At 38.7% G+C, this 21,440-nt stretch overlaps 1 protein-coding gene and 1 pseudogene across 1 annotated transcript; one reads left to right on the forward strand and one right to left on the reverse strand.

Annotated features, from left to right (window-relative positions):
* LOC141334161 (uncharacterized) overlaps window positions 1-21,440 on the forward strand; it is a 336,215-nt pseudogene that overhangs the window by 87,530 nt on the left and 227,245 nt on the right.
* LOC141334166 (uncharacterized) lies at window positions 1,947-13,332 on the reverse strand. Its single transcript, XM_073839298.1, has 2 exons — window positions 13,104-13,332; window positions 1,947-4,195 (listed from the first exon to the last, which is right to left on the reverse strand). Exons 1-2 carry the CDS (start codon window positions 13,264-13,266, stop codon window positions 3,306-3,308), a joined length of 1,053 nt encoding a protein of 350 aa, XP_073695399.1. The 5' UTR covers window positions 13,267-13,332; the 3' UTR covers window positions 1,947-3,305.

Genomic DNA, 21,440 nt, shown 5'->3' on the forward strand with positions numbered 1-21,440 from the left:
ATTGAAGATGCTGTTAAGCATCCCTCGTTAGGGTATCAGGTATCCTCTACGCTTAATGCAGTCTCTGCAACTCATTCTTAATGAGACGGTGGTCTTTCCTTTGTCTCTTAAGTTGCTGTCTGCGTCTAGCACTCTTCTGTTTCCTCTCCAAGGTCTTCATCTGCTTCAACTCTGCTTGGGGTAGCAACATGCTCTCTGTTTCTTACTCATTCTTACAAAGCAAACTTTGCAATTGCAAGCATTCTTATCTCAAAGCATCTGGCATCACCTTAAAATAAGCAGATAACATAACTTTGAAACAGGTAAATAGCAGTATTATTATCCAAATCCAAACATATCATTTTTACAATTTTATTTAACACAAAATCTAAGATTGTACTACTAATGTACTTCCTTGTATCTAAGTATTTTTTTAGTGCAATCAAGTATGCTTTAAAGGAGAACTCCGGTGTGATTTTGACCTAAAGTGTATTGAATCATGATACCGAGTGTGAACGTACCTTGCATATCTCATCTCGGTTTGTGTCCAGCTGTCCGAAATCTGGGGTCAGTTAGCCGATGCTCACAACAGGTTGTCAGTGAGAGTCAACAGGGCATCGGAATAGCCATGTAAATAAATCACTGTTTTACGCCATTTACGAGACACAAAGTAGCTCCACACTTCATTGGTAGACTTCCAAGGGCCCTGACATTTAAAACGAGACATTGAGAACTCAGAAAAAGCACCGGTAGTTTATTTACAAGAGCATCAACATCAAATCCAAACACTCGGCCGCTGGTTTTAAGAGCTGCATCTGATCATACCATTCCCACATCAAGGAAGCCCACCAAACCCTAATCAGTAAATCTGTTTTGCACAATCCATCCCTATAACCCCCACATCAGCACCCCTTGACACCTCACCCCGGATCCCCCCTCAGTTCATGCCCGTAGTCCTCTCCTTTCCCCATGGCCGCAGCAACGCCCTCTCCCACCAGAGCCCCTTCCACCCCCTCACTGCCGCAGCAGTGCCGCTCCTGCAGGAGCCTTATCTCCCAACTGCCTTTTATAGTTCCCCACTTCCGCAGCAGTACCCGCTCCCACTGGAGCCACTTCCTTATCTCCCTACTGCCGCTGCAGTACCCGCTCCCGCAAGAGCCTCTAGCCTTTTTCCCTCACACTACCACATCAGTGCCAGCCCTCGCAGGAGCCTCATTCATAATTCCCAACTGCCACAACAGTTCTGCTCCCGCAGGAGCTCCTCCTTTATTTTTGTGCATGGCCGCTATTACAACCAACGTCCAGCATCCCTTCAGCTCAAGCTAGGCAATTTTTGGGGGTCATCTGGCTGCTGCCTTGCGATTATTAGACTTTTGAGGGAGCGTTTATAGGATTTGGGTCAAATGCCGAGCTCAGACCCCTCCCCCTGGGCAAGGGAAGTGCCCCGGGCTCGGGAATTACTACCAAGCTCTAAGACCTCTCCCGGACAGCACGCCAGATATGCCTAAACTTTAGCTCAGTTTATTATCCATAAGAGTGAACTTGTGATCACCATCAGTAATCACACTCCCTATCCAATCAGCATGAGAAAAAAATCCCTATAAATAACCAAAGCAGCCCTTCCTTCATCTCAAGTTTTTCAGCACCCTTCCACCACCCCGTCTCCTCACCTTCAGCTTAAGGGGGTTAAAGTAGTGATTATAGGGTTCAGGCTAAATGCAGAGCTCTGACCCCTCCACCCCGGGCTTGGGAATTACTACCAAGCTTGGAGCCCTCTCCCGGACAGCCTAAACTAAAACACTATTGAAATTAAAACAGAACATTTGTTTTGCACTAAACTTACTAGATGAGTTTAAGTTGTAACAATTTCCCTACAGAGCATGGAATTCACACTACTTGGAACTGGAGATTTTTTCTTTTTTTTATGAATAAATGTATGAACGTAGTAAACTCACAGACAGCCACCATTTCCAAACCAAATGTATTATACAAGTAATAATTACAAAGTGTCAGAGCAAGTTGAATTAGTGCAATACAATGGTGTGTGTGTGTGTGTAGTCTCTCAGCGTCCCAACTGCACAGTATATACAAGAGTTCATATCGGTCTCACCGGTAGTCTTTTATCTTTCGAGAGTGCAAATCCACAAAGCACAGGCTGTTTAATTGTCCTTCAACGTAAGTATCCTAAAACAAAAAAGTATACTCCACAAGAAGACTCAGTCCAAGGGGGAGAAAAAACAGCCAACAAAAGAAGTAATCCACAGGATCAATCGCCAGGTACTGTTTCTAAACTTTTTGAGCGATGCCTCTCCTGAACGCCGATTCCATATATATACACAACGCAAAACAATTCCCGCCTAGATGACGCAATGTCACGTGACGATAAAGTGCAAGCAAAATCTTGTGATATTAAAGTTCTGGGTCAAACACAGACCAACGATAGGAAGATAACAGCACACAGGGTAAAGCAATAAACATACACAGCCTTCTTATTGGCAAGCTATCCTATAAATAAACTTCCCCTTATGTGGCTATGCTACAAAATCAACTGCAAAAACTATTGGTTAGTAATAGATGCAATGAATAAGAATTCTTCAAAATGATGAAAATCGGATCCTATTAAACTCCTGTAGAAATGATCATACAGCATATTTATGCCTTGTCCTATAAGACAATTCCTAATACAATCCTTTAGGAATGGTTCCAAAATATGATTATTACAGCCTTCCACAAAGCCGCCAATGTTGGTGGTAGAAGTGAGCAAGTAACTGTGCGCAAATGAAATCCATGTGAATTAGATTTTTGAAACTCTGTCCATGCTAAGGGGATCTGTTAGGCTTCCCTTTATTGTGAATCTTCATGTACTTGTCAAGGCTTCCTTTTTGACTGAAACTGTTTCCACACTGTTTGCATGTGTAAGGCTTCTCTCCAGTGTGAACTCTCATGTGAATGTTAAGGCGTTCTTTACGAGTGAAATCCTTTCCACACTGTTTGCATCTGTGAGGCTTCTCTCCAATCTCATATGTCTGTTAAGGCATTCTTTATGAGTGAAACTCTTTCCACACTGTTTGCATCTGTGAGGCTTCTATCCAATCTCATATGTCTGTTAAGGCATTCTTTACGAGTGAAACCCTTTCCACACTGTTTGCATCTGTGAGGCTTCTATCCAATCTCATATGTCTGTTAAGGCATTCTTTACGAGTGAAACTCTTTCCACACTGTTTGCATCTGTGAGGCTTCTATCCAATCTCATATGTCTGTTAAGGCATTCTTTACGAGTGAAACTCTTTCCACACTGTTTGCATCTGTGAGGCTTCTATCCAATCTCATATGTCTGTTAAGGCATTCTTTACGAGTGAAACCCTTTCCACACTGTTTGCATCTGTGAGGCTTCTATCCAATCTCATATGTCTGTTAAGGCATTCTTTACGAGTGAAACTCTTTCCACACTGTTTGCATGTGTGAGGCTTCTCTCCAGTGTGAAATCTCATGTGTCTGTTAAGGTTTCCTTTTTCAGTGAAACTCTTTCCACACTGCTTGCATGTGTAAGGCTTCTCTCCAGTGTGAAATTTCATGTGTCTGTTAAGGCGTCCTGTACGATTGAAACTTTTTCCACACTGTTTGCATGTGTAAGGCTTCTCTCCAGTGTGAACTCTCATGTGAATGTTAAGGCCTTCTTTACGAGTGAAACTCTTTCCACACTGTTTGCATGTGTAAGGCTTCTCTTCAGTGTGAAATCTCATGTGCCTGTCAAGGCTTCCCTTTTGAGTGAAACTCTTTCCACACTGTTCGCATGAGTAAGGCTTTTCTCCAGTGTGAAATCTCATGTGTCTGTTAAGGCATCCTTTACGAATGAAACCTTTTCCACACTGTTTGCATGTGTAAGGCTTCTCTCCAGTGTGAATTCTCATGTGCCTTGTAAGGTGTCCTTGTTGGAAACTCTTTCCACACTGTTTGCATGAGTAAGGCTTCTCTCCAGTGTGAATTCTCATTTGCCTTTTAAGGTGTCCTTGTTCTTTGGAACTCTTTCCACACTGACAGCAAGTGAAATTACTGATAGTTCCTGTCTTTTGAGCTCTTTTTTGTTTAGATGTCTTTTCAGACTCTAAGAAACAAAAATCCTTTTCTCCAGATACAAAATTATTAAGATTTTTAAACTGATCTTTCTCTTCAGTTTCATTCAGTACTTCTCTCTCCTCTTTCAGCGATGTTAGGTCTAAGGTGGAAAAACAAAGAGATAAAAGTTAACCCCAGTTTAATGGCACAAAGCAATTAACATCGCAACATGTAGATAAGTAATGTATGTATGCTAGATCCTATACCAGGGCGTCCAAACTTGATCCTGGTTGTCCGGTACCCTACAGAGATTAAGTTGGCTGTTATACAATTAATTAAATCTAGGAAATCTATATAGACTGATCTCAATTATATATACCATTTTATGTCTCCTAGGGTATAAAATTCAACAAATTTAGAGAGAGACTAGGAAAAAAGAAAGGGGACAAACTCCCCACTCAACCATCAAATGAAAAATTCATCACACAATAATTCCTTTTGAGGTTTTATTATGGGGGCAATTATGTTAGCCAATCATAAAAGTTGGCTGTTACACTTGACCTTTTAAAAGGAAAACACCAAAACTGACTGTCAGAGGATGGGAAATGGTGGAAAACAGTCATTAATCTCTCAAAAATCTAATTAAAATTAAAATAATTTTTTAAATCACTCAATTTTAAATATTTCTGTCAAAAACATTAGTAATATTGTAATTACACCTCTGGAAACATAATATAAAAAAATGCTAAAATTAGACTTCCTTTAAAAGAAAACAAGCAATATTTTTGCACCAATTGAAAGTGAAAAAGTGAAAGTGAAGTGACATGTGCCAGCTGCCAAATATGGTAAATTGTGCTCCGTATTTAATCCATCAAAGTGCACACAAGTCAAGTCAAGTCACCTTTATTTATATAGCGCTTTTAACAATACAGATTGTGTCAAAGCAACTTCACAGTATTAAACAGGTCAATAGTGTGTCAATAATGCAGTATTGTAAATAATAAATTGATGTGTCTTTAATCTAGATTTAAACTGACAGATTGTGTCTGCCTCCCGAACAGTGTTAGGTAGATTGTTCCAGAGTTTAGGCGCTAAATAAGAAAATGATCTGCCGCCCGCAGTTGATTTTGATATTCTAGTTATTATCAAATGGCCAGAATTTGAGTGCAGCAGACGAGAAAGACTATAATGTGATAAGAAATCACCCAAGTACTGAGGAGCTAAACCATTGAGGGCTTTATAAGTAATTAGCAAGATTTTAAAATTTATACAATGTTTAATAGGGAGCCAGTGCAGTGTTGACAGAACCGGGCTAATATTGTCATACTTTCTGGTTCCAGTAAGAAATCTAGCTGCTGCATTTGACCAACTGGAGTTTGTATATTAAGCGTGAGAGTTTGGGCCTCGCAACACTACTGCACATACACTGGCTCCAAACAAAACTCAACTGCGCAAACTCTGGCTCCAAACGAATCTCTACTGCGCAGACTCTGGCTACAAACAAATCTCTACTGCGCAGACTCTGGCTCCAAACGAATCTCTACTGCGCAGACTCTGGCTCCAAACGAATCTCTACTGCGCAGACTCTGGCTCCAAACGAATCTCTACTGCGCAGACTCTGGCTCCAAACAAATCTCTACTGCGCAGACTCTGGCTCCAAACAAATCTCTACTGCGCAGACTCTGGCTCCAAACGAACCTCTACTGCGCAGACTCTGGCTCCAAACAAATCTCTACTGCGCAGACTCTGGCTCCAAACGAACCTCTACTGCGCAGACTCTGGCTACAAACAAATCTCTACTGCGCAGACTCTGGCTACAAACGAATCTCTACTGCGCAGACTGGCTACAAACAAATCTCTACTGCGCAGACTCTGGCTCCAAACGAACCTCTACTGCGCAGACTCTGGCTACAAACAAATCTCTACTGCGCAGACTCTGGCTCCAAACGAATCTCTACTGCGCAGACTCTGGCTCCAAACAAATCTCTACTGCGCAGACTCTGGCTCCAAACGAACCTCTACTGCGCAGACTCTGGCTACAAACAAATCTCTACTGCGCAGACTCTGGCTCCAAACGAACCTCTACTGCGCAGACTCTGGCTACAAACAAATCTCTACTGCGCAGACTCTGGCTCCAAACGAACCTCTACTGCGCAGACTCTGGCTACAAACAAATCTCTACTGCGCAGACTCTGGCTCCAAATTACGTAATTTCCCCCAAGATGGCAGCGGCCATATTGAGACGCATTAGCTCCATTTTTATATAGTGAAATGAAGCGGAGATGCGTCGTCCATATTTTTTTACAGTCTATGGTGCAGAACAACCACCCAATAAAGCATTACAATAATTTATCCTTGAGGTTATGAACGCATGAATTAACGTTTCTGCATTTGACACTGACAGCATAGGTCGTAATTTCTATGTTTTTGAGATGGAAAAATGCAGTTTTGCAAACACTAGAAATGTGGCTTTCGAAGGAAAGATTGCTATCGAATAGCACACCTAGGTTCCTAACTGATGAAGAAGAATTGACAGAGCAGCCATCTAGTATTAGACAGTGTTTTAGGTTATTACTTGTGGAGGTTTTAGGTCCAATAATTAACACCTCTGTTTTTTAAGAATTTAGCAATAAGAAATTACTCGCCATCCAGTTTTTTATATCAGCTATGTATTCTGTTAGTTTTTCAAACTGGTATGTTTCGCCAGGCTGCAAAGAAATATAGGGCTGAGTATCATCAGCATAACAGTGAAAGCTAACACCATGTTTCCTGACGATATCTTCCAAGGGCAACATGTAAAGCATAAAAAGTAATGGCCCTAGTACTGAGCCTTGTGGTACTCCATACTGCACTAGTGATACCTCTTCATTTATTGCCACAAACTGATGGCAGTCAGATAAGTACGATTTGAACCATTCCAGTGCACTCCCATTAATGCCTACATAGTTTTCAAGTCTGTTTAAAAGAATGTTGTGGTCCTGATGAAAAACCTGACAAAATCCTCACAGATACCATTTTTTTTGTATGAAGGAACGGAATTGTGAGGATACTGCCTTTTCTAGTATCTTTGACAGAAAAGAGTGATTCGAAATTGGCCTGTAATTAATTAATTAGGTGGGACCAAGTTGTGGTTTTTAATGAGTGGCTTAATAACAGCCAGTTTGAAGGTTTTGGGGACATATCCTAATGATAATGATGAATTAATTATATTCAGAAGAGGATCTATAACTTCTGGAAGCACCTCTTTTAGTAGATCAGATGGAATAAGGTCTAACATGCATGTTGTAGGTTTAGATGATTTAACAAATTTATACAATTCTTCCTCTCCTATAATAGAGAATGCATTGAAATGTTCCTCAGGAGATCTATAGCATACCTGATGTGATACTGTAGCGGGCGGTTGTATGTTACAATTTTATAGTGTCAATCTTGAAAGTAATGTAGTTCATAAAGTCATTACTGCTGTGCTGTTGGGAAATGTCTGCATCTGTTGCTGCTTTATTTTCCATTAATTTACCACTGTATTGAATAGATACCTAGGGTTATGTTTGTTTTCTTCTAAAAGAGACAAAAAGTAGTCCAATCTGGCAGTTTTTAATGGTTTTCTATAAGATAAATTACATTCACGCCAAGCAGTATGAAAAACCTCTAGTTTTGTTTTCCTCCAGCTGCATTCCATTTTCCGTGCTGCTCTCTTTAGAGAGCGAGTGTGATCGTTATACCATCGTGTCACACTGTTTTTCTTAATCATTCTTAAGCGCACTGGAGCAACCGTATCTAACATGAAAAGAGAGAGTCCATAGTTTCTATTACATCGAGTTTTCTGAATTATTGAATATGCTGAGCAATTCAGAAAAGTAGAGTTCAGTTCAGATGATGGTTCTACTGTACTTGTAGCAAAGAGCTGAATTTACAGCGCGCATCTAGGTTATGATCAGTGATCATATCGTTTTCAAAAAGTGCTTTCATAGAAAGGGACCTGATATTCAATAAGTCAAGCTTTATCACTTGTTTCTCTGTATTATATTCATTTTTTATTTGTCGAACATCTAGTTAATTGTTACTCTTAATTTGGTTTGGGTGTTTTTTGTATTTTCTAACTGGGGGAACAGACACATTCTCTAAAGTGTGATATCTAGGTAAAAGGATCTCTATGTGCAGAGAATTAACTGATTTCTGTGACGTGAGGCAGCTAGCAGATGGTTGGTTTAGCCAGTCTGTCTGCTTCCTGACCTGGGCCCTAGTTAGCCAAATACAAACACTAAGACTATGTGCCACATATACACAACAGGCATATGCAGCCGGAGGACTGGGCAACTAATGCTGTTAAACTAACCTGGCCCGAGGAAGGCTAATCGTCAGGCTAAGCTGAGTCCTGTTTTCCTCAGAATTACTAAACTACTATTATATTGTGTCAGCGCTTGTTTACTTGATACCGAGTGTAAACGTACCTTGCATATCTCATCTCGTCTTGTCCACTGCTGTCCGAAATCTGGGGTCAGTTAGCCGATGCTAACAACAGGTGGTCAATGAGAGTCAATAGCCATGTAAATAAATCACTGTTTTACCCCATTTACGAGGCACAAAGTAGCTCCACACTTTATTGGTAGACTTCCAAGGGCCCTGACATTTAAAACGAGACATTGAGAACTCAGAAGAAGCACCGGTAGTATATTTACGAGAAGATTTATACAGACAGTAACTGCAAGAAGTTAAGGGGCCGCCGCCATCTTAAATTTAGTCACGATAAGTCGAGTGTCGAGAACCAAGGAATTTATCAGGTTATCAACTTATCAGGTTGTAGTTTCCTTCGTGCTCGACACTCGACTTATCGTGACTAAATTTAAGATGGCGGCGGCCGCTAAACTTCTTGCAGTTACTGTCTGTATAAATCTACTTGTAAATAAACTACCGGTGCTTTTCTGGTTTCTCAATGTCTCGTTTTAAATGTCAGGGCCCTTGGAAGTCTACCGATGAAGTGTGGAGCTACTTTGTGCCTCGTAAATGGCGTAAAACAGTGATTTATTTACATGGCTTCTTCGATGCCCTGTTGACTCTCATTGACAACCTGCTGTCAGCATCGGCTAACTGACCCCAGATTTCGGACAGCAGTGGACAAGACGAGATGAGATATGCAAGGTACGTTTACACTCGGTATCATGATTCAATACACTTTAGGTCAAAATCACACCGGACTTCTCCTTTAAGAAAGGATTTCCCACAAATAAAAACGTACGAAGTTGTCAAAAAATTGTGTCTGACCCTCTCCAATTCTCCCGGCTTATTGCAGTCCAATTCATACCACGTCGTCCTCTTTGACATTTACAAGTTACACAAACTTCTTTCGTAATAAACAAATAATATTAAAACAGAAAAAAATTCTTACATGGCTACAATATAATATCGCTCTTTCTCTTTTCGTTTGATCTGTTTAAACTAATATTTGCCGCTTTTTTGATAATTCTTTTAGTAAACATTTGCCGGTTTGGTGATTAAATAAACAGTTTTAGACTTCCCCTTGAACTACACGCGACGCATCCTGTGTATGTGTGATACCTGCGCTGCGAGTTGTCCGCACAAGGCAGCGCTGCACTTTTGGCCGGTTTCATTAAGGGTGGGTGAAAAATGGATTCTCCGATGCATCGCAATCCTCTTTTCAACGAGCTTGTGTTTTTTCCCGCATATGGCACGTGTGCTTGCTAGAGACGCGGCGGGCTTCATTGCATAGAATTTGCACTTTGAGACATGTGCGCATTGCTTGACAGTGTATGCATCCACCCGCAGTGTTTTACTTTACACATGCCTTCATTTCTGCCGTTTGTAATGCAGTACTATTAGATGCACAAAACTCGCGCACTGACAGACTTTCACTTTCACTTTGTGTTTGTTCATCCTAAAAAGCTCAATTGCAGATGCGGTTAAATGCACTTGCATTTTCTAATACCTTTATATGAAACTGATGTAAACACAGCCAGTTATGTTTAAAGAGCAGGACAAAACATCTGATATATCGAAATAGATCTGTGCATGCATTGAAGCCTGTTAAAGCAGCCACTGTCATATGTTACAGTCTATTGTTTTAAAAAGTAGCCTGCTTATATAAAAAAGATAAAGTGAATTCTGCACGAATTAAATTTAATATAAAATCTAATTAAATTTAATCTTAATTTTAAAATGGCAGTACTGACATACAGAGATTACAAATATAAACAAAAAGCATAGAAACTGCAATTTTACATATTGTTAAAATGTAAAGATTCCCACCCCTTTACAATGAGCCCATTTGTAACATCAACTAAGATTGATGAAAGCTGTAGAATAGAAGTGTTGTTCCTTGTTATAGTGTTAATTTCAACATTTACTGATATAGTGTTAAATTTTGAAGTTTATTTTGTTAACATTAATGAACTATAAAATAAGTTTAATGATCAATATATAATTCATATTAATATTTTTATTAATTTACAAAGTATGGTTTTGTACTTTTTTAAAAACTAGTAGAGCACTATTTTACTTTCCTTTCAGTATCCATTTTCAAAAACTATCGGTCGGTTAATCGTTATCGGCCAGTGTGGTCCAACCTTGCTATCGGTATCGGTAAAAACCAATATCGGTCGACCTCTAGTTTTTTTTAACCCTCTGTGTCGTAAAGTAACAACATATTTTATTCATAATTTTTGTTTTATGCACTTAATAGTATTGAACGCAAAAATCGAAAATCGCATCGCAATCGCAATATTTGTCAGAAAAACCGCAATTAGGTTTTTTCTCAAAATCGTGCAGCCCTACCTAACAACATGATGAAAGAAAACATGATGGGAGCTCCAGAGAGCAGCATGCTCATAATTGACCCTATAATGAGCACAGAGGCAGTCATCCGGGAGGCCATTTAGGAAAGGCCTAATACACCTGGTATGATTGTCTCACGAAGGCAAATGGAGGAGAGGACTTAACTCTCAGAGATGAGAGGGGGACCCACACACTTTTCCTGGCTTATAGGAGACCCTATAATTAACATTAAAATTTTTCTGAAGAAGGTTCTGAACCTTCTAAAGGTTTCCTTCAGAGATACAGTGATATAAAATATTGAACATGCACATGTACAGTGCTCACGTTTGTTCAACAAAGTCAAAGCCTTTTAGAAAATCTAGTTGTGGCGGTCAGCTTTAATATTGTGGTGAGTTGCCACAAATAAATCAATGTATGGGAAACACCAAAGCACAACAACCTCAGCCCAACTTATGCCAACTCATCACCTTAACCTTAAGTTGGGATAGAATTAAATGAATGCCAAAGCTCAGCCTTTTGTTTTCCGTACCCCTCCATCACCTCACGTACCCCAGTTTGAGAACCACTGGTTTATACCGTTCTCATGTTAAAATACAGTAACTTGGTGTAAGTTTGACCTATGTCTCCTGAACAGTGGTCATCTATTTATTTATATGATAATATTGTTCCTATTTGAATTATTTTCTTCATTTCCTCTTTATCTGGTTATTTATTTTATATATTTTATTTATTTATATATATATCCTTTTTCCCTTTTTTAACTTTAAACATATATAAACAAGATATAGAGTTGTACAACTTGTACATTACAATCTTACACCTCACATAATAACATCAGAGTTAACTTCAATGTTAATGCTGTTGTTTTGGCTTATTTTTTGTTTGTTGTTTTACTGTCAGACTTGCTTTATATTTACAGCACTGTTTTCAGCAGTAGCTAAATGTAATGACTCACATTTGAAGGTTTGCTTTGTGCATTTTCTTAGTACTTCTGCATAATTAGCCAAAATGCTAGAAATCAATGTTTTTAATATTAGAAGCAGATATTAGGTTTAATGTTACAGACAAAAATATATAAATATATATTTTTTGTTAAGGCTAATTCCATATTATTGTTACAACTTAAATGCATGATCTCATAATAACAAATGGCCAGTGTGAAAGCAGGATCTTCTCAGCTGCACTTGATAGACTAGCCTAGAATCTAGACGCGCCCCTAGCGGCAGCAAGTTACATTTGCTTCCAAGGTCGTCTAGTTACTCTCAATTCACTTAAGATTTCAAAAAATCCAAGACATACCGGGCCAATCACGAGTCGGTGGGCGGGCTTAACATGACACCGACTGACCTGCGACCATAATGCTGCGTTCCAGGCAGGTTTTTTAACTGGTAAATCACCACTTAAAAGCACGACTCACGACTTTGTAGCGTTCCAGGCAAGTCACGCCAAACTGCCTGGGCACATATGTGAACCTGGACCACAAAACCAGTCTTAAGTCGCTGGGGTATATTTGTAGCAATAGCCTGAAATACATTGCATGGGTCAAAATTTTAGATTTTTCTTTTATGCCAAAAATCATTAAGAAATTAAGTAAAGTTCATGTTCCATGAAGATTTTTTGTAAAATTCCTACTATAAACATATCAAAATGTAATTTTTGATTTGTAATATGCATTGTTAAGAACCTAATTTGGACAACTTTCAAGGTGATTTTCTCAGTCTTTTTGATTTTTTTGCATCCTCAGATTTCCGATTTCAAACAGATGTATCTCGGCCAAATATTGTCCTATCCTAACAAACCATACATCAATAGAAAGCTTATTTATTGAGCTTTCATATGATGTATAAATCTCAGTTTTGACAAATTTAACCTTATGACTGGTTTTGTGGTCCAGGGTCACATATATGAATTATTATTATTTTTATGTTATTATTAATTTGATTGCAACGTTATATTGTCCTAGGCTCTATTTTTCCACAGTGCACTACCTGCATAAACACCGCACGCATTAGGGCTGACATTGTTATTTCGCGGGCTATGTTACGTCAGAACTCGTAACTGGGAGTACTTCGATCTAGTACGAGTTCACGAGTGGCAAGCCGTTCCAGTGCACTTTCACTGGTAGAAGGTTGGAAAAACACGGGTTACGGGTTTGTCTGGAACGCGGCATAAGTTCCATCAAGTTCCGTGTGATCTCAACACTTCTGTCAAATGTCAAAACATTTCTACACTCGTGTGATATTTCTGTAGTGACTTCAGCTTTGAGAATAAAAACCAACCTGTTTGTTCTTCAGTATCTTCATGCTTGATTCTGAATGCTTCTTCACTCATGTCTTCACTCTCCTCTTTAATAAACACCATCTTTGTTTGTTCCTCAGTATCTTCATGTTTCAATGTTTCTTCAATCTTCATGTCTTCACTCTCCTCTTTAATAAACGCCATCTCTATAATAGTGTGTCACATGGATCTCTGTTGATTCTCCAGGAGCTTTTCTGTGTGTTTGTACACTTTGTCCTGTTTAAGATGAGAATAATTAATAGAAAGAAAAATCAATGCAAACTGAATCTCTATCTGTGTCTCAATCAGCTCCTAGTTCAGTAGTCAGTGCACTAGTAAGACAGTTAGAAACTTAATAGACTTATATAAAATGTATAAAATACACAAACTACCAAGAAAGTTCATATTTAGGCAGGCTATTTTTAATTTATAACTGGTATTCAATTATTTGTACATCATATCTAATACACTCTTTAATGAAATCATTCTCGGTTGTGATTCACTCGTTTGTGTTTGTTGTTGTCGTTTGTAGTCCGCGTGCCGCTGAATCGAATCACTGAATCATTTCACAAATGATTCGGATTCTCAGTTTCTCTCATCACTTCTTATCATCACACGATTGATTCATGATATGATATAGAGAGAGAAATGAGACGCACTTTCTCTGTTACTAATGATAACGTCTTCACTAACCCTAAAGCATTACAACGTTATATTTAATAAGGATGATTTATTTTACATAGCTTGTAAAAACGCTTCAATTGGTGCAAAAATATCCATTAGTTTAAAACTTTAAAACCACAAACCTTTCTTCAGGCGAATCACAACCATAGACAGATGAGGAGCGAGGCGCAGCTTTATGACGTCACATCATTAGAGCAAAATAAAAGTCCCATTGGTGCACTGCTCTCTAGAATCACAAATATATCATAGAAATGTTGTATATAGAATAGAATTTCGTACCCATATGATGATGCTTTTCTAAAGTTAATAACATCATAAATCTATTAATATTATTATCTTTTTTAACGTACATTTATAACACTTTGTTTTATGTTGATATACCTTGCCATTAAATTCACATTAAACTAGTTCATGCTGCTGAGTAACTGTTACAAAGGTTTCAGTGGTAATGTTCTTTTATGTAAGCAATTTTGTTTTAAATACATTTTTTGTAGTGTAAAGGAATATGGTTCATTCATTATTATCTTTTTTTTTCAGTTTCGTTAATTGGCAAAAATATGCCAAAATATTCAGTTCACTTCATATCTTCTTTTATTAACAGTGAAAAGTTTGGGTAATAAATACAAGACACAATAAACAGTTTATTAGGAATCACAGAGATCAGGGAAAGACACATTCACACACAACTCAAGTGTTCATTAAAATTAACAATCACAATAATTTAAGACGCAGAAACACTGAGAGTATAACAGACAAAAGATGAAAGTCTCACTTTACATTTGTATGAACACACACCTAAAGCAAAAGAGATTCATTTACAACTGAATATTTCTGCTTAATTTCCTAAGCAATAATTTTATTTCAACCAATATAATTGTGTCTTTTGCAGTAATGATTGTCACACCTATGAACTGTCCTTGTGTGTGTGGTTTTTTTTTTTTTACAATGTGCTCCTTGTCCTTGTTTGTTCTGGTGTTCTCTAATGCCCATATTTGGTTTTCCTGTCCCTGTTTCCATTGTGTGGATCAGAAAGATAAATGGCATTTACGCTTTAAAATGAATGTATTTAGCTTTAGGAGTCTGTGAATATGAATGTGAAATTACGGTAACACATAAAACATTAACACATTCTTATAATTCAAATCCGTTAAAGGATTGTTAGGCTGCATTAATTAGGTCAACCGGAACCGAAAACACCTCACATTACATCTGATGCACTCGTTGCATCGTAAAAAGAATGGCATCTACGCTAATATTAGTCTGTTTCATTCCGAGGTCAGCGTAGCCACCAGACCCAGCCTGTATCCGGATCAGATGGTCACTGCAGTCCCCCGGATCCAGTCCGCACCCAGCTTAGATCATGGATCACCACCTGGAGATGACTTCAATAGCCGTGGATGTCAACCAGATGAGCTCCAGAGATCGATCATCAATGAAGACCTCGCCAACCTAGATAGCCATCGGTACTACACCACAGGAACCTGATCTACAATTAGACATTGGTACAAACTGCTGGTTTCATCTGGCCAGAGGAGAACTGGTCCCCCGACTGAGCCTGGTTTCTCCCAAGGTTTTTTTCTCCATTTCTGTCACCTGTGGAGTTTTGGTTCCTTGCCGCTGTCGCCTCTGGCTTGCTTAGTTGGGGACATTTTCCAGCGATATCGTTTACTATTTGAACTGAACTGACGATGATATCACTGAATTCATTGATGAACTGCCTTTAACTGAAAATAGATTATCTTCAATAATGCGTTACTTACACACTATTGTTCTGTTTAAATACTGTGCAGTTGCTTTGACACAATCTGTATTGTTACAAGCGCTATATAAATAAAGGTGACTTGACTTGACTTGACTTGACAGACAAATGGACCACAGTCAACGGGTCTTGAACTACCGTCTGTCAAGAGCACGACGAGTGGTAGAAAATGCCTTCGGCATTTTTGCCAACAGGCTACGAGTTTTTAGGAGCACCATATGCTTGGAGCCAGACAAGGTAGTTAAAATGACTATGGCCTCCCTATGCATCCATAATTTCCTCCGTGAGCGCAGATCTGAGGCCTACACACCTCCAGCCCTTGCAGACTGGGAGATCAATGACCACAGCATAGTTGAAGGAAACTGGAGGATTCATGGAACAGGGTCTTTCCAACCAGTGGGTCATAGAGGGCAACGCAATGCATCTGTTGTGGCAAAAATGCAACGAAACCTTCTATGTGACTATTTTGTCTCACCTGCAGGTTGTGTTCCTTGGCAGGAAAAACACATTTATTGTTGTAAGGATGTCAGAGTATAATTTTTGCAGTGGAGAAAACACTGATTGTTTTGTTCTGTCAGATTTCATACTGTAGCAGATTGTTCTTTATTTTTTAAGAAAAGTGCTTTTTGTAATTAAAAAAACATGGTGGTTCTGTTATTGATCTTAGGCATTGGGCACATAATGCTTTGTATATACTATATCTACAGACCATATAACCTGTGTGTAGTTTAACATCACTGTTTCAAATAGCATGTACAAACTCTGACTTTTTTTTCTGTCAAACATTTATTGATAAAGTGCAAACCATATAAGTGCTATGCTTTTCAATAAAGTCCTGGGCTGCGTTTCCCGATAACGATTGATCTTAGCACTTAAGAGTGTTTTCTACGAGTCATTTGGCGAACGTCCGTTATTGTTTCACGTGCGTTTCCCAAAAATGCACTTAACACAATTGCACGTAGCCAGGGGCGGATTTAGCCATTTTGGGGCCCAAGGCAAACACAGACATGGGGCCCTCTACATATTTTGTTCCTCCTTGTAAAACTGTAAAATCGTATTTTCATAATATATTACCTGTGCAATAATATTTATTATCTATTTACAAGGAAGAGTTGCCATTTGTTCTATTTACCTTGGTTTCCAAGCAGAATCTCCTAACTAGATCTGTTTGCTGCTGCCTAAATTGGAAAAGTTGTTTATAGTCTTCTATCTTGTTTTACTAAAGCCAGAAGAAACACACGTCATAAATCATGTAAATGATCAATGTGGACACATAAATGTAAAATGCTGTATTACAGTCTTCATCATTACTATAATGGCCAAAAGTGAACACGGAAGTGCTGTTACCTGCACAGGGCTTGAAATTAACTTTTTTACTTGGTAGCACTGGTGCCCCACATTCAAAAAGTTAGGAGCACCAAAAAAAAAAAAAAAATTTTAGGAGCACCCAATTTGTTTTTATTAATGCACGATGCACCGATCTTGATTATTCATGGCCGATTCTGATTGTCAATGTTTTACAAGCAAATGGGATAATTCTTAAAGCCTTTAATATATTTATGTTAGGCTTTAAGCAAGGAACAAGAATGAATGTAAACATGAGTACATGAACAAGCTGGTTAATTTCTCTATTAGAGCCATTTAAATTAGAGGCAGCCACTGTATTTTTAAACAATCTACAGTAGAAATGACAAAAAATAAACGGCACAGTTCGTTCTTAGTGGTGTTGACAAATGCAGCGATAATCAAAGTAGGCTACTCTGTTAATATTCAAATTGCAAATAGAGACCTAATTTTTCAAGCATGATACAGAGCTATAGACAACATTATCATCTTTTTATCTGCTCACATACTAATAACAGCCTAGATATTTTATGTAGCCTAATTTGCACGCATTGGGAAGTCTTTCTCTAAACTTGAGGTATTAAAATTGCTTTTGAATGTGCGTGCGCGTTTTATTTTTGGTTTTAACAATCGCGCGAAACTCTCGATGGCGCTGAGCGTGTTATAATACAAGAGATTACTTTAACAGAGCCAATTGAAAGTAGGAGGACACAAACGGGATTTTGAAAAGTGCATCCTCAATGGAAATTACGCCCCTGCGTGAGTGGAACTCTGCCGCTGAGTTATCATTTGATGTGGATGTATGCTGAGTTGTACAGTATTGAGACGGAGGCGCCAGAATGTATGTGACAGAATGTACGCTGTAGCATGAAATACAGAATATTTCTTCGATCACTTCCGCAGTTCTGCATCAGATGCGACGTGAAATAATATGTTGGAATAGTCCAACAGTGTGGTGTTCGAGGGAGGCGCCAGTTTCCATAACATATATTCTATAGTATTCTGATGACTTTTCAGAGAATCTTTGACATTTGCCATAAAGTAAAAACAAAAAAAATCACCTCGACCAAATTTTTTTGAGGGGGCCCCCTTGCAGCTCGGGGCCCAAGGCAACCGCCTACCTTTGCCTAATGGCAAAGTCCGCCCCTGCACGTAGCCCTGCTTTAAGTGCTACTTAGGAGTCGCTATCCGTTGGTCAAGTGCTGAAACGTCACGCTGTAGAATGGCTCCTCATTGTTGCACATGCTGTTATAGCAATCCATATAATTTTTGATTTCCGATTCTTCTTCTACTTGTGTGAATGTGTATTCAACTCGAATAACATAAAAAGTCCTGTAATTTCTTCTTGAGCAAGTTTAAAAACATAAATTAACTGGAAATGTCGTACTGTAAAAAACAATAGCTGCGTCCCAATTCGCATACTTATACTACGTACTAAAAGTATGTACTTTTTTTCGTATTGAAAAGTACGTACTTTTGAGTATGTAGCAAAATAGTATGAACGTTCTGGGACATACTACCAAGACGTCATATAACGTAAGAGAACTTTGTTGCCTAGTTACGCACAACCAACGTAAACAAAGCATCCAAAGCAAGTTCATTGATTCCTATTTACTCAATATCACTTAATTTTCGCATTTTATATATTTTTTTTCCTCATTTCGTATAAACCGCTCTAATATGCGTCCTACCAGCTTGAAGAGAGAAGCAGCACGTCGCCGTAGATCTACCAAACGCAGGTCTTTCGTGAGGAGGCTGGTGTTGACGTTCATGTGCAATGTGTGTAACAATGAAAGCTAAACGTATAAAATAACTTAAAATACGTTAAGTAAAAATAAAGTACTAATAAGTAATGTTTACAATACATAAATACATGTGTGTGTGTGTATATATATAAAAGACACTGGACCACAAAACCAGTCATAAGCAGTGGTATATTTGTAGCAATAGCCAAAACCTTTCTCAGAATTCTCAATTTGTTTTACTTTTATGCTAAAATCTTTAGAATATTAAGTAAAGGTCATGTTCCATTAAGGTTTTTGTAAATTTCCTACCATGAATATATCAAAACTGTTAAAGGTGATTTTCTCACAGTTTTTTTGAACCCTCAAATCCCAAATTTTCAAATAGTTGTATCTTGACCAAATATTGTCCTATCCTAATAACCCATACAACCTCATTTAAAAAAAAAAAAGACCCTTATGACTGGTTTTGTTGTCCAAGATCTCACACACACATGAACTGGTTTAGGCATAAATTTACAAAAAGAAACACAGTTGATATAAATATGACACTTGACACTGTACTGGAGTCTTTTTATTTATTGTTTTGTAGACCGACATCACCACACCTTACTGTCAGTTGAATGTGACAGTTCCCATCCTGAAGCTGTTTTTGGACAGGGAATCTAACCTCCGCCCCTATCTTCGCCTCAACAGACAAGCCATAGTCAACCTCATAGCCGCATTGCCTTATGAGGTTGACCATGGATGGTCAAAGGACATCGAGGTTGTGATGTTCCTGTACTGGCTGGCCCATGCTGCATCATACCGTGTTGTTGCCTCAGCCTTTGCCATCCCCAAATCAACAGTTCACAGGGTTGTGCACAAGGTCAGCAGGGCTGTCCTTGGCCTGCTAAAAAATATTGTGCAACTCCCTCAGGGTGAAGAGGTGAAGGAGATCGGTGCAGGATTTGCCAGGCTGTCAGGCTCTCCTGCTTTTCACATGGCAGTCGGCGCTATTGACGGCTGCCACATCCGTGTAAAGCCGCCAGCCGTCAATGCATCCTGTTATTTTAACAGGAAATTATTCCATTCAGTGCTGCTCTAGGCTGTGTGCGATCACAGGGGAAAGTTCTTGGATATCTGTGTCGGCTTTCCAGGATCTGTCCACGATGCAAGGGCCCTCAAGAACAGTGCCATTTACAGCAGGCAGTTATATCCACCAGAGGGCCGTTGCATCTTGGGAGATGGAGGGTACCCCTGCCTCACATCACCCATCACCATCATGACACCCTACCGTGAACCTGTTGCCTCTCCAGTTGAGGCCCGCTACAACAGGCATCATTCCAGGGCCAGATGTGTGATTGAGAGGGCCTTTGGGATGCTTAAGACCCGCTGGAGGTCCATCTTTTTTATAGCCCTTGAGGTGAGCCCAGAATTCACCCCAATCGTCATCACATGCTGTGTGATTCTGCACAACATGTGTCTGGCTGCTGGTGACATAATAGATGCAGATGTGGATGACGACGATGAGGGTGATGTCAATGAGCACAACATCGAAGCCAGGGAAGTGGTGTGCGGTGATGTCGTCAGGAACCGTCTAGCAGCAGCAGTGTCCGCACCCGACATCCACGTTCCTGCCTTAATGGAACATGACTATGCTTAGAAACATGTATTTAAACTCTCCCTTGTTAAAAAGTTATTTTCTGTTACACATTTCTTACAAATCCTTCACGAATGTACTAATACTTAACATACCCTGTTAAATAAACAAATTAATTCATTAATGGTAATGTAAATAAAGATTTTTGTACTGGCAGTATTAAACATATTTCAATCAACATACAATTTGATATGGGCTTTGTATCGCAGTAACACTGGTTTACATGTTTATAGCTCTAAAATTGGCTAAATTGTAGCTGAGGAGTAACAAACTTTTATGGTAATGGGATAAATGTATTTAGAAAATTACAGTAAAAAACAATTACCTCCTCCAGTGCTTGCGGCTGCTTCTCCTAGAACCTAACTCAACTCCTTGAATTCAGATGTTTACATTTATATATAAAAACACTTAGCCTGTGTGGTGGATCCATTGAATTTACCTTAATTTTCAAAAATTATTACTGTATTACTTTTTGTAAAAAACAAAACAAAAACAGACTAATCAACTGTTAGCAAATACAGAGTAAATCAATATGAATAATATTTTTATATTAACCCTTTCAGATCCTGCAATCATCCTACAGTGGACTTTACAGTTTATAACTGAATACATGTCAATTTATTTTTTAAATATATACTTACTAATATATTCTTAAAGGAATAGTTCACCCCAAAATCAAATCATTAATTAGTCACCATCATGTTGTTCCAAACTTGTAAGACATTCATTCATCTTCAGAACACAAAATAAGATATTTTGATGAAATCTGAGAGCTCTCTGACAGGGTTCTTCCATGTTAGAAGCCCAGAAAGGTAACAAGAACAAAAATATTCCATGTGACATTACTGGTTCAACCATAATTTTATGTTTAAGCTCCAAGAATACTTAAAAAAATCAAGTAATGTTATTCGACAATTCTTCTCATGTGTCATGGTACTCTCCAAGAGGTACTAGGCTAGGGTGACACAGGTACCTTGAACATGGTAGGACCCTTGCTGTCTGTGGAGGGTCTGAGAGCTCTCCGATTTCATCAAAATATCTTAATTTGTGTTCTGAAGATGTACAAAGGTTTTTAAAAAAATATACTATTTACAGAAGATTCTGGGAACATAATACAAGCTTTGATTTAGTTTTTTATTATTGTATGTAGACATGTATGTATTTTATT

Source organism: Garra rufa, chromosome 4, assembly GCF_049309525.1.
Source record: "Garra rufa chromosome 4, GarRuf1.0, whole genome shotgun sequence".
NCBI classification, from domain to species: Eukaryota; Metazoa; Chordata; class Actinopteri; order Cypriniformes; family Cyprinidae; genus Garra; species Garra rufa.

Bases quoted from the DNA above. Each gene is read 5' to 3' on its own strand.
- LOC141334166 (XM_073839298.1), bottom strand. From the start codon at position 13,266: ATGGCGTTTATTAAAGAGGAGAGTGAAGACATGAAGATTGAAGAAACA. The intron at 4,196-13,103 runs GTTGGTTTTTAT...TTTCCACCTTAG, and splicing joins AGATACTGAAGAACAAACAG to ACCTAACATCGCTGAAAGAG.